Source organism: Parus major, chromosome 2, assembly GCF_001522545.3.
Source record: "Parus major isolate Abel chromosome 2, Parus_major1.1, whole genome shotgun sequence".
In the NCBI taxonomy this organism is placed as follows: domain Eukaryota; kingdom Metazoa; phylum Chordata; class Aves; order Passeriformes; family Paridae; genus Parus; species Parus major.
Window position 1 is genome coordinate 108,609,617 of NC_031769.1, and position 13,738 is coordinate 108,623,354.

Here is a 13,738-nt window from a genome sequence, read left to right on the forward strand (position 1 = left end):
CAATGAGATGCAAACATGAAAGACAAGAGGAAGAAGAAGGACCGCACCTGGGCCGAGGCTGCCCGCCTGGTAGGTGCCGCGGTGGCAGCGGCAGCTTTGTGTGTGCGTGTGCGGGGTGAGCGTGTCCCGCCGCCGCCAGCCCGGCGCGCTGCCCGCCCGCCGCTTTGTTGCCGGCGGCCGGGGCCACTGTGGGGCGGGATGGGAGGGGGAGAGACAGAGAGAGAGCGAGAGCGTGTGAGCGAGTCTGGGGGAAAGAGTGTGCGAGGGGCTCCGAGTGCGGGGGAGACCGAGGGAGTGAGAGCCGGGGCGTGTGTGCGAGGGAGCGGGAAGGAGTGCGGGAGTGCCCGTGCGGGAGCGGCGGGAGGGTGCGGGTGCGTGTGCCCGGCTGAGCCGGGCTGGCGGTCCGGGCAGCCCGCGGCTCTGCCGCCCGTCCCCGCCTGCCTGGAGAGGAGAAATACCTACGTCCCTTCCGCGGTGTACGCGTGAGGAAATGCCTCTGTTCTTTTCTTCTTTCTGCATGTGTATGTGTGTGTAATTACCCAGAGATCGTGTCTATCTCTGCAAAGTTCGTGCATCAGCTATCCCGAGGAAATCCCTCCTTTTAATCTAGAGAAAAGTGAAATCGCCGGGATTTGCCTTTCCATCCCTTTAGTGGGGACAGGACAGGGGTGAGGGGCGTTAGAGACAACTCTGACCTGGGATTCAGCTTCACCCTCTCTACTTTCCACCACGGAGCCCGACAATGTCCAGGGCAGTGTAAGCCGCTTCTGGAAAGGCTCCGTGGCTCTGGAGACCCGGTCCATTCCCACTTCATTAAGAAACTGTCTCCCTTACCCTACTGTATCTGTTCTCATGATTCTGTATTACTGTTTGCTAAGTGTAACAGAGTACATTGTTGATGTTGTTTTCCCGTTTCGGAGTATGTCTGGGTTCTCTCTATTCGAGGAATTTTACAGCGAATAGTTACGCACTGTACGGCACGTATGGTTGTACACGTCCGTTTGCGTGTCTTCTGCAAAGTTGGGTCTAGTTCAGCTCCAGCCGAGTGCGTACAAAGATGACAAAGCTGGAAAGATAGGCTGCTGGCTACGTTGCTTTTTTGTATCTAAATGAACTTTATCTGTTATTCATCTCTGATACAGATTGAATTGTTTAAGTGACATGCCGTTACTAGTGTTGCATCTGTTTCTGGCAGTGGGTAATGCTGTCTTATTACTATTATTTGTTTAGTGTATTTGTGAAGCACTTTCCTTGTAAAAATGTTTTCACCTCATTATATGAATTCCTAGATAGGAAGTTCAGCCTCTCTCTCCTACGTAAATAATTATAAGGTATTAGACAGACACTACCTATAGATGTCTCTGTAAGCTGTATCGAGGTACTCTCGTAGGCTTGGGCAGTGCTAAATTATGATGTGGCTTGTTATACATCCCCCAACATTTTGTAATAATGCAGCATTAGTGAAGATGCTGTGATATGGTGTCGCTACTGTACTCTCTTATTTCTTGTGGTTTAACAGAAGTTTTACTGCAGTAAAATACTCACCTTTGCCAAAGTAGTTTTAGCAGCAGATGTTGCTACAGTGCTTGTTTATCCGTGCTCTAAACTGACAAACACGCATTCAAAAGTGTATAAAATACATCAAATTGCTATCCTAACTTTAATCTTTCAAGCTGCTGCTACAGTTACCATTGTAAGCTGTATTTTGTTTGACAAATGTGCATAAAGGGATTTATTGTGTATTGAGTAAAATCGCTGTTCCCATGTGGTCTAATACATGGAAAAGTTTAAAGCCTCTGGAGAACAAAGGCTGAGCCACTGCTGTGGAGAAGGGCTAAGAGTCTTATTTTCATGATGTCCTATTGCTTCACATTTCCCCAAAGAAGAGTAACGATTTGCTAAACTCAAGTAGCATGTAAGATGATACACTGCTGTGTGTGATGGAGATACACAAAGTCCACAGTGTGGTTTTGTCCAGCCTCTTGGGGTTGCTAAGTTCTGCAGAGCTTGTCCCAAGTGTGTTATGTGAATGACATGTGCTGCTGCTCAGACCAATTACAGTCTTGCATTTGTCTTTGCTACTTGTATATAGTTATATGTTTGCAAATCACAATGAAAGATTGAAGCCGAAATTGTCGCTCCTTACAGCGTTTTATGTTAGGACCCTGATGGTTCATTATGACTTTGTTTTCTTGTGATACATCAATAATGTATTACTGCAAGGTTTGATTAAATCAATTTCTTTCCACAGACGAGTAAACAATGAAGTGATTGATATCTACTCACAAAAAATGACTCATGACTTACCTAGATCAATATGTTGTAAAATTGTGTTCTGCTGAATTATTTTTAGGAAAAAGAGGGTGAATTAATGCATCGGGCAACTGTATGGATGTTTAAATTGTAGATTTTCTATAAACGCCTTACATTGCAACAGTATTAGACTTTCAAAGTGAAGTGCTAAAAAGTATGAAATGATACAGATAGCATTGCTGGCATTGCTTTATTGCTCCGTTGTTCATGTCCATACATTACAACGTACACTTTAAATTATGTACTTGCATGCCAGTTTCCCAACTATGTTAAGTTCACTCACTAGAGCTGCAGAATTTTAATTAAATTTTCTTTGTTTGTTGTGAGGTGCTGTACTTATTTTTTTGTACACCTTTTGAACAGTGCTGAAGCAGATTTTTATTTTGTGTTTCAATTGTACATACACAGCTATTATTAGCAGCACCCAGTAGCTTCCCAAATGCAAATGTTTCTATAGCTGCAACATGCCTATGAGGTTAAGTATTTTGACCTCTGCTTTACCCATGCAGAGTTGAGACATGGAAAGATTAAGTACCTTACTCAAAGCTGTTCAGGAAATCTGTGGGAGAGGTAGTTATGATACCAACAGCGTCTCTGTAGTAGTTCTGTTTCACAGTCGTAAAATCATCTTCCTTCTGTGGCTACACTTTTGCCTCATTCGTTCTCTGTTACTACTTCTCTCACAGTAATTATGACAGAAATTGATATGGTCCTGTCTCTGTATTCAATCTATATTGAAACTCATAATGTACCATATAATAGTTATGGATATAAAGGAGCCCAAAAACTGGACTTGAGCCTGGAATTGTTTCACTGCACTCTGTTTCCCATATTCACAGTGAGAAAAGCAGAAGTACTTCAGAAAAATATATTACGGAATCTTAAAACACATTGTAATATGTAAGTGCTGAGGATCCAGACTAACTGTCAGTGTTGTATTTACTCATTTTCAGTATTTGATTAAGGGGTCTTTGAAAACCTCCCGCAATGCAGTGTTTTTTCAAGCTGTTCTCTTAATTTCTAAAACATAAGCAGGAAAGGTTTCCCATTATATTAATCTCTTACTGTAAATACCATGTATGTGATACAGGCAATAAAGCAGGAGCCACTGGCATGCCCTCTATCAGAACTTGCATTTTATGGAAGAAGTCTCCTGCAGAGAGTCAAATCTTTCTGTCTGTGACACATTGCTTTTTTCCTCATGCAAGTCTGCTTATCTTAGGGCAAGGCATAGCCCAGCTTACAAGCATTCCTGAGAAATGAACGCATGTGCAGGATCAATGGAATGGTGGCATACCACTAACAGTTCATGTTACAGAGCCCATTTTGTAGAACACACATTTTTATGGACAAAATTGCAACTTGTCTTTACAACCTGCCAAAGGGCATGTCTTTGATGTAGACCCGATATGTCAACTCACTTTGTACTTTGCAGCAGACTACAGCAGTGCTTATGTATGACCTGGGCATTATCTCCATGCCAGTTTTCTGCTTTTTGTGTCTGATGGACTAAGATAGAACACTTAAAGGAATGAGAACAAAAGAAAACCTTTCAAGGAAGGAGGAGAAACATCCTGTCTTTCCTTTGTCTCTTAGTTGATCCTCATTTGCTGTAGCCGTATTGTTGTTTTCTGATCATACATGGAACTCATTAAAATTGTATAGAAAGGTTAAACACTTGAGTAGTTAAAGCAATTTGTAGTGATTCATTTCAGATGAAAAATCTTCTGTCTGTTTAGCTTCACAAGGACTCTCAAGCTATTGCTGAAAGTCCTGAAATAGTGAATTCTGCCTCTTAAAAAATTAATGTCATAAAACTCTGCATAAAAACTATTGAAATGAAAAATACCAAGAACAAAACATGCCCAAGGATACTCCGCCTCGTAAGAACTGATGACAATTTTAAGTAGGCTGCAGTGATCTAACTTTTATCATTTGACTTCTAGACATGATCCATTGTTATTTGTAGAACTTTGAACCAAAGGCCTGAACAGAATGAGTGGAGACTGGTCACTTTGGGAATGCAGAGCTCAGAAGCACCAGGCAGACCATCTGCCTTTGAAGGGTGATAGTTTATGGTAACATTTTAAAAATATTTTTTTTATTAATAGCTTGCCCTTATTATTGCCCTTTCCTGTAATGGTATTTTGAAATGTAGTTAAGTCTCTGCCACAAGCTGTCAATAAAGCAGAAGAAAATGCTAAGAATGAGAAGAGTAGCCCTTGGTTATTTGTGTGCTGGATCACCTCTCTAGTATTTTGCTTGTTCTTCTCCAAGTTTTGTTCTGAAAGAAAAGTTTTCTGGTATTACTGAAGACTTATGTACTTTACAGTTCTGTGGAGAGTCCTTGTGGTTCAGGTGACATGTGCATGTCGGGTGAGTAATATTCATATCTTAATTCATGTGTTTCTTGCAGTAGCCTCCTGACAGGATACAGCTTTTAACTAAGAGCTGTTTGTTTCCTCTTGTAAACTTTAAGAAAATTATGCAAATTAATTAGGAAAACTGATGCTGGAAAAAAAACATGAAAACCAACCATTGGAATTGTTAGCTTGCATGCTGCTGTTTAATGTGGCTGGCTGTCCAAAAGCTGATTGTTACTTCATCTGGTACACTGAGATAGTGTAGTTGAAACAGATCATGTTGTGGGATGGAAGTATTTTTGTATTTCATCTTCATACTTAAAGACCATAAATGAAACAGAAAAGTAGAAGAGTAACTTCTGCATAGCTAGACCATTGATGATAATCTCTTTGACTTTTATGTTAAGTCTTTGATTTTCTTACTATAAACAACATTTAAAAGCATTGTGCTGAAGGAGCTTCGTGTATCTTTAAAAAATGGAAAATTTGACACAACTTTGTTTTATGGTATTAAGGATTTCTTTGTTGTTGGCTTAACAGAGACCTGCTATTATTTCCATATTTGTTCTGAGTTAATTCATTCTCAGACATGCAGAAACATTGTGGCTTGGGAAGTTTTGATGGCCTTTCCCTTTGATCCACAATCAATGCTGCTTTGAAGAGCTGTATTTTAGTTTGGTTTGCTCTAGGGTTTCCTCCAGTTTGTTTTATTCAAAGTAATTTTTGCAGTTATTAGACAAGATTGAACCTGCACTTTTTCTTTCCTACCTTCTGTGGTTTTAGTTGTCAATATTTTATATTGTTAGTGTGAAATACCATTAATAATTGTGGGTTTAGTTTTTTTTACTTTAAAAAATAAATTAATAAAAAAATCTACAATGTCATCTATTTCAGCTCACCATTTCCATTTTTCTATGGGATTCTAACTCTTTATCTTGAGACAGCCCTTTAACCCTTGGCATTGCAGACCTTTAGGTAGGCAAGAATGTTACTCAGGAATGGGACCTGTTCTCAGTAATGTCACATTATTTCTGTAAAAGCAAGGTAAAATAGGAGAAAAGCCTAACAGGAGCCTAAATGTGAATAATGAGCCTCAATAGTGTGAAGGTATTCTCATGCCTTAAGGTATGATTTAATGTTCCCTGTTACTGTGGATATTTCCAGTGTTTTCTGGCTTACCCTTCTCTGTAGAAGAGACAATATTTTCCTGACATACTGGATTTTCAGTTGAAGTAACTGTTCTGTCTTTTCTTCATCCAGGAGTAGGTTTGGTCAGTTGCATGTGCAACCACAGCGCAGTGGTGTCCACTAACCACACTCAAGACCCTACCGCCCCTCACAGCTAGGTAGCTTTGGATTTGCTAGCCCAGTTCACCAATTCCCTGTATCCAAATCATGCCTTTGAAGCATCTTAGTCTGGACCTGGAAGCATGCTGTTTTCAAGGTGGAAAGCCAAACTTCCTACACCTCCTGCTGGAGCTTCTTTTGTTCTTAATACTGTGATCAGCAAATTATGGTCACGTAGAGAATCATGTGCTGAGCTTGACCTCTTGACTTTGGAGTAATAGTTTTTCTTTTGTTGGGCTTTCTTTTGGTTTTGTTTTTAATGCTGTAAGCTTCAAAGTATTTTCTATTTTGCTGGGTTTGATGGTTGTGGTCTTGGTATTCCCTGTAAATAGCAGTAACTAAATAGAGGCCTCCTTTTGTGCTGTTAAGACCTGGGAGAAGATGTGATTAGTAAGAATTATTTCATTATGGTTCCATGGATTCCAGATGAAACAGAGCAAATCCTCCTTCTAAGGAACTTGCAGCCTGAAGAAACCAAATATCTTAGCCTTCGCTCTGAGTCAGCTTCCAATGCAAAGGCAGAACAAAAAGCAGTACATCCTGGTACAGGCCATTTGCTCATCCTGTGAGTTCTGCTAGTAAATCTTTGTGCTGCTCAAGCACAACAGATTGGTCATAAGTGGTTGATTTAATCACTTATCAACTTTCAATGACAATTACTATCCCCTTCAAATTGTTGACATACTTGCCTTCTGAGGCTGCTCTCTTTTTGAGAAGTCCTGCCAGACAGTTGCTGAAGTTCCTGTCCTGGGAGGAGATCTACTTGCTGGGAATGTAAAATGGTAGAGAGGTACCTACTGGTTACTTGCAGCTAATCTTGGTTTAAAAGGATGACCTACAACTTTGAGTGGTGATAGGGCTCTAGCACATATGAGTGTCAGGAGACAGATAAGCCATCTGGCAGTACATGCTGTCTTCCTGGAGCTTCTTTGATATCAGTGCACTGATTGTAGCTGGGGATGGCATTTAGTGTTGAAGGCATCTAAAAGAGCTCCACTAACTTTGGTTCAATCAAGCTCTGGTGTTTCTGACATTGGAACAGGAACATCAGGGTGATCTGATGTTTTCATCTTTTGGCTTAAGAGTTCAGCTCTCTAGAACTTCTTGAGTTCAGCAGGACAAAATCTGTGGACCTTGGCATGTGACTTTCCTCAGTATTGGAGGGCTTCAGTTTTTTAACCTATGGGATCCAGCTTTTGCGTTCCAGCTTGTGATTTATGTGGCCTCTTGTACCTCAGGTGTCGAAGTTTTGCTTTGTAGTGTAGCATTGAGTTTTGTTGCTGTCTGATGGCATTTGCCAGGATCAGCAGCCACAGTTCAGTCTGTTGCTCTGGAACCATCAAACTCATTAGAGGATTGGACTATAGTTCTGTGCAGAAGATATTCCAGGGTCACATCCTAGATTATTGTTCACGATTTTGGATCATCCAAAAGTAATTTATTTAGAAGGTATGTATTACATGCTGTGTTTTGACACTTGTCCTCCTATATGCATAGATAGGTCAAGACAAGCCTGTGATGAGAATCTCCTCACTGCTTGTAGTGAGTGAGCTCTGAGATCGTTATCCTGTGCATGACAGTTCCATCATATGGAACATAGTCTGACTTACAGATGACATCATTTCCTAAACCTCTACAATGTCAGGAGTGTTCCTTGAGAGACAAGATCCTGAACTACTAGGTTATTTGCTTTGGAGAACTCAAGGCTATTTTCTTTCTTTTTTGTGATTTTGCTTAGACCTTACAGACAGAATTAGGAATTTAATGAATCAGTCAGGGTTTATAATTGTTTTATTGTAGTTAGCTTCCTGTGTAACTTGACTTCTAGAGAGGGAAGAGAGCCGTAGCTGAATTATATATCAAACATTTGAAAGTCAAAATTTGATTCCATTTCAGCTGCCTCTTAGTGGCCTTGAAGAACCTCCCTGACTGTGTAGTGGTTCACATATTTGGTGAGATGCCTTGTGAAATGGTTAGAGTCTAGTAAATCACAGTCAAGTTCATGTCCCATATGATTTGTTCCTACTTTTGTGACTTGAACCTTCTTTTTATATAAGATGAGGCTTTATCACTATTGTTGTGTTGCGAAAGTACTTAACTATTTTTTGTTAAGTGATACCATCTGGTTTGATTATTTCTTTTTCTGTCCCATAAATTGAAACTGACTGTCTTCTGATACCTATTTTTAGATAAATGTTAATTCTTTTTATGCCTCAAAATCCCCAGTTGTCCATCACCTGCTGTCATTGCTATATTAGTAAAGCATGTGACATTTCATGTCACTATGCCTACCTGCCAATATTACCTAGCAAGGGTAATGGGAAATTGTCCATAGCCTGCTGTCATTGTTCTGGACCAAGATTCTGGCAGCTATCTCAAAATCATTACATTCTCTGATCATACTAGCTTCTTTAATCTCATTTGGCTTTTTTGTCATTTAGAAATTCTAAACTGGTAAGACCAATGACAACCTCTTTGGAACTTTGTGTTTCAATTGAGAAAAACATCATAATTAGAGCATTACTTTGATAATCATAGAAAGTGGAGTTAGAAAGCGCCTCAAGGTCACCTTGTCTGTTTACACTTGAAAAGAAGTCCTACAATTCAAGTTAGTTTTAGTTTTGTAAAATCAATAAAATTACTAACTTTCATTACTGATAGGAACTATGACTTATCTGGCCTTTGTCAGAATCTGCTCTTTTAGTGAAAATTTAGTCTGATTTAAAAAATGGGAGAATGAAGAAAATAAATTATTAAGAAAAGTTGTCCAATGAGCATGATTTAGAATTTAGATGCATTGTGTTTTTTTTCTGACAGTGACTAGACAGAAAGCATCAATTTTCTAGTACAGATTGAGAATTTTGTATCCAGTTAATTCATATTCTCTGAGGTTTTTTTGAGGCATTTTGGGCTTAGTCTCTTGATTTTTTTTGTTGAGAGTTTGATGCAGCGATGCTGCAGCAGGTTTGTACATAGAGCAGTAGTGCTTAATGCATTCTAATCTATTCCATAATTTGCTTCATTCATAATGCAGATTTTTGAGACATTTTGCAACTACACGTCTTCTGCTTTAAAAATTAAAATGTAGAATAATGTAGTGAGGCTCATCATCTAGATGTGGAATAAGCTCAGAATTTACTGTGGAAGAAATCTTCAAATATAATTTACTATTAAAGAGATGTTAATACCTTTTTGTTACTGGTTTCAGGAGGAAATATTTGGTGGGAGGGAAGAATAAAGATTAAATGTTTTGATGCTGTCCCTTGAATTCCTGACTTGCAGTCCTAATCATATATATATATATATGTGTGTGTGTGTGTGTATTTGTGGATTTTAAGGTATTGGGTTACAGGCCTGTGAAACTGACTGGGAGAATCACAGAAATGAGACTGCATGTCTGGACATTTGATCTGCCCATAATAAGCTTCAGCATCCTTTGCATAGACAATTATCAATAGCAAGAAATCGATGCTGCTCCCAGCTCTCGGGTTGGTCCAGTTTTGTGGTTGTTTCATCTTGCAGTCAGATTCTTCATGCTAAAATCCTGTTGCTCCAGTCAGTGTTCAGGGATCAGCTGACTCAGTGTCAACTTCCCCCATTGCTTTTGGAATGAGAGCTACCCATCTGAGTGGAATGTCAGGGATAACCAACCCTATGACTTTGTCTTGGACTGATGTCCCTTGTCTTTAGAAAAAGTCTGTTACTGAAATCTGTGGTTTTTAGAGCATGGGATTGGCTCCCAAGGAGCAAGCACTGAAAGAAAATGGAATTAATGCTTGGAGCCATCTTGAATGCTGCATTTGTCTTATGAGGAAGGATCTTTACTGCTCTTTGTAATAACAGTGTTCAAATGACAGTGAGCCCTACTAAGTGGTTGTGATGTTAAAACATGCTCTGGCTCAGATTTGTAGAAGCACTTTTAAAGTAGATGTCTGTGGCTTCGGGAGGTAGATTTGGAGATTTTTATCAGTCTGTCTGTGCAAGTTAGTGCATGCCTTTGATACATGTATCAGTGACAATTGTTGCATTTATTAGGTACCTCCACAGGAGCTTCTCTTTACCTGTGCTACTGATCAGCCCACTACAGTAAATGTTTGATGTACACCACAACCATTGCAGGCTGTTAATTTGGCCTCCCGTCCCAGCAGCATTGGCACTTGAGGAGGAGGCTTCAGAACTCTCATCTGGCTTTCTGGGGAGTTTTCCTGTGAAAGGGAGTACAAATACGGGCAAAGCGTGAGCAAACACTTGCATGACTGACTGAAGGATGCAGGATATGATGCAGGAAAGTAACAATAATATGAGTGAACAGAGTGAAATGCCTTGAGAATAAAGTTGGTGTCTGCAGTGATTTTAGCCATTGTTTTATGAACTCCAGAAAGGTAGTCTTTCACAGTCTTTCTGTGAACTACATGGTGAAAAATTCAATAAAAGATGGGGAACTATAAAAACATTGGAGTAATGGAACAAAACAGTTGATCAAAAATGTTTTGTATGCATTTTGAAAGTTAGATCAGAAAAACGTCTTACTGACTTCTAATCTGTTTAATAAAATCAACCAACAAAAACCCAATCTAAGATACTTTAGTAAAAATAAATACAGTAGTAATAAAAATAATCTTTTTCTTCAGGAACCTGTTTTGTTTAGGTTTTTGGGGGGTTTTTTGATTGGTTTTTTTTTTTTTTGTTTGGGTTTTTTTGTAGATTAATATTTAATTAAATAATAGCTATTTTGCATAATGGAACATTTCTGTCTCCAGCAATTCATAGGGATAGCTACTTTGTTTGGAAATACTGTTTGACACATTATCAAACCTTTCTAATCATATAAGAAAAGGTTGCCTGGAGAAGTTGTGAATGCCCAATTCCTGGAACTGTTCAGTGCCAGGTGAGATGGGACTTCGAACAATGTGTTCTAGTGAAAGGTGTCCCTGCCCAAGGCAGGCGTGTTGAAGCCAGATGATCTCTAAAATCCCTACCAATCCAAACCATTCTATCATTTTATAATTCTCAGAATCTGTAACACTTCCATTAAATAAAAAAATAACATGAAAATAACATCTCTGTCATTAGTCAATTTTAACTGTCCTTGATGAGGACAGACTCAGTTTCATAGTGTAATTTTCTTGTGCTAGTTAATTTTATTAGTGTCTGAGCGGTTGGAAAATGTTTCAAGCTATTTAAAGTAATGTTAAATAGAGTGAAATAATGCTCCTGTCTTCATTTTGAGCCAGATCCACAAAAGTGGCAGCTTGGATAAGTGTGTCTGGTATATATGCATGATGGTTGGGAAATGCTTCTGCAAGAGCTGCAAAGAGAATAAAAGGTTTAAGAAAACTTAAAAAACACTGCACCTGTTCACTGTTATCTGCGTTATTGGAGCTGTTATGGCAAGAAGCTTCATGTGTGAGTCCAAGTGTTGTTAAATGTTGAAGTTAATTTTATAGAAAGATATGCATATGGAAGAAGAGGGAGGGGATCTGGGAAAAGCATTCTGAAAATTAATATTATGAAAAAAAAATGAGGTTTTAAATGTCCCATACATACATAATAATAGTTATGAAGCTTATTACTTTTAGCAGTTGCATACATTTTCTGGCATTAGTAGGAGAAAATGAAACTGGGTTTATGTATGTTGGTATGTCATGTGGTGAAAAGAGTGTGTGCCTGGGTGATAGTGGTGTAATCCTGGGGAGAAAAACAAAGGTTCTGCTTTGGGGAGACGTGGAGAAAATGTAGGTGTTCTTGTACCAATGAGAAGTAGAATGACAAAGATAGTTAAGGAAGTGAAAAAAATTAGGAAAAAGCCCCACTTTCTCAACTCAGTGATAAAATCACATATAATTTGTTTACTTGCTAATTTTTCTACCATTTCATTTAATTATATCATCAGCTAAAGTCCCCAAATTTTCATCTTTAAAATTTGAATTTTTCTCAGACTTTAAGAGTAAAGGAATTTCAATGAAACACCAAGATTAAAAAAAAAAAAAATAATAGTCTGTCTTCTCCTCTTTATCAAACACAGGGCCTTTGTCTTGGAAATAAAATACTATTTTTACATGATGTTACATTCAGTTTATTTTTAGAAGTTGTACTATGATCTATCTTGGCTAAACGAATGTTGTTGAAATTACAAGTAATGCCCTTGAAATAATTGAAAAAGAAAACCAGTTTGTCATCTGAAATATTTTCTCGTTCATTTGGTAGTAAGATCTCCTATTAGAATTTTCAGAATTAGTTTGAAATTACCTTGCCCATATTATTACCTGAGCAATAAAAATAAAAAAAAAATCTAGATTCTCCCATTGGAGAAATTCTCCTAGAATCTTCCACTGGAGCCTCTAGGTTCAAGGCCATCTTGGGCACAGCAATCATGATATGATGGAGTTTTAATTTCTCTGCGACGTAAGGAAAGGGTTCAGCAAAACTATCTTGGACTTCTGGAGGGCAGATGTCAGCCTGTCCAGTACAGTGGTTCAGAGATTGTCTTGGAAAACAGCCCTTAAAAACAAAGACGTCCAAGAGGGCTGGACATGTGCTTAAGAAGGAAATCTTATAGGCACAGGAGCCAGCTATCTCTAGGTGTTGAACAGTGAGCCATCAGAGAAGACTGGCCTGGCTGAATGGGGAGAAACTTGGGGAGAAAAAAAGAAAATAAAATATGACCTTGGGAAATAGGGGCAGACAACTCAAGAACATTATGAGGATGTCATCAGGGCTTGTAGAGAGAAAATTGGATTGGTGAAAGCTCAGTTAAGACTCCATGTGGTCACTGCAGTGAAAGATAATACAAAGTGTTTTTATACATACATTAACAACAAAAAGAGGGCCAAGGAAGCTCTCCATCCTTTATTGGATGTGGAAGGGAACATTGTAACCAAAGATGAAGAAAAGGCTGAGGTACCTGATGCTTCCTTGCCTGGGTCTTCCACAGAAAGACCCAATATCCTCAAGGCAGCCTGAGTTGGTGGGCAGGGAGCAGAATGGACCCCTGTAATCCAGGAGGGAGCAGTCTATGCCTGCTGTGTCACTGGACACCCACACCTCTGTGGGGCCAGAGGCAATCCACACCAGGGTACTGAGGGAGCCAGAGGAAGAGCCAGGCCACTCTCCAGCATTTATCACTAGTCCTGCTTAACCAGGAGGGACTCAGAGAGACTGGCCAGTGTGATGTCCACCTGTAAGAAGGGTTGGAAGGAGGATCTGGGGAACTGCAGGACTGTCAGCCTGACCTCAGTGTCTGGGATGGAACCATCTTATAGCACACACAGGACAACCGGGGATCAGGTCCAGACAGAACAGGTTTAGCAAAGTCATGTCCTGCTTGACACAGCTGATTGCCTTTTTCTGACCAGGTGGCCAGTCTGCTGGATGAGGGAAAGGCTGTCAGTGCTGTCTATGTGGACTTCAGTAAGGCCTTCAATACTGGCAAGACAGCGTTCTTGTGTAGAATCTGTCTGCTCATGGCTTTGATGGGTTCACTCTTTACTGGGTAAAAACTGGCTGGATGGCTGAGCCCAGAGAGCAGTGGTGAATGGTGTTAAATTCAAATGGTGACTGGTTACCAGTGGTGTTCCCCCCTGGGCTCAGTTTTGGGGCCAGTACTGGAGCCATCCAGTTAAATATCTTTAAAAATGATTTGGACAAGAGGGTTGAGTCTAACCTCAGTGTGTTCACAGATGACAGTAAGTAGGGTGGGAGTGTTGATCTGCTGG

The 13,738-nt window shown here is 39.7% G+C and overlaps 1 protein-coding gene across 1 annotated transcript in view; it reads left to right on the forward strand.

Annotated features, from left to right (window-relative positions):
• Nucleotides 1-6: 6 nt before the first annotated feature.
• Nucleotides 7-13,738, forward strand: part of ASXL3 (ASXL transcriptional regulator 3) — a 125,867-nt gene continuing 112,135 nt past the window's right edge. Inside the window, exon 1 of the mRNA XM_015618583.2 lies at nt 7-69. Coding sequence (XP_015474069.1) covers nt 16-69 — 54 coding nt within the window. The 5' untranslated portion in view covers nt 7-15. The remainder of the gene's footprint in view (nt 70-13,738) is intronic.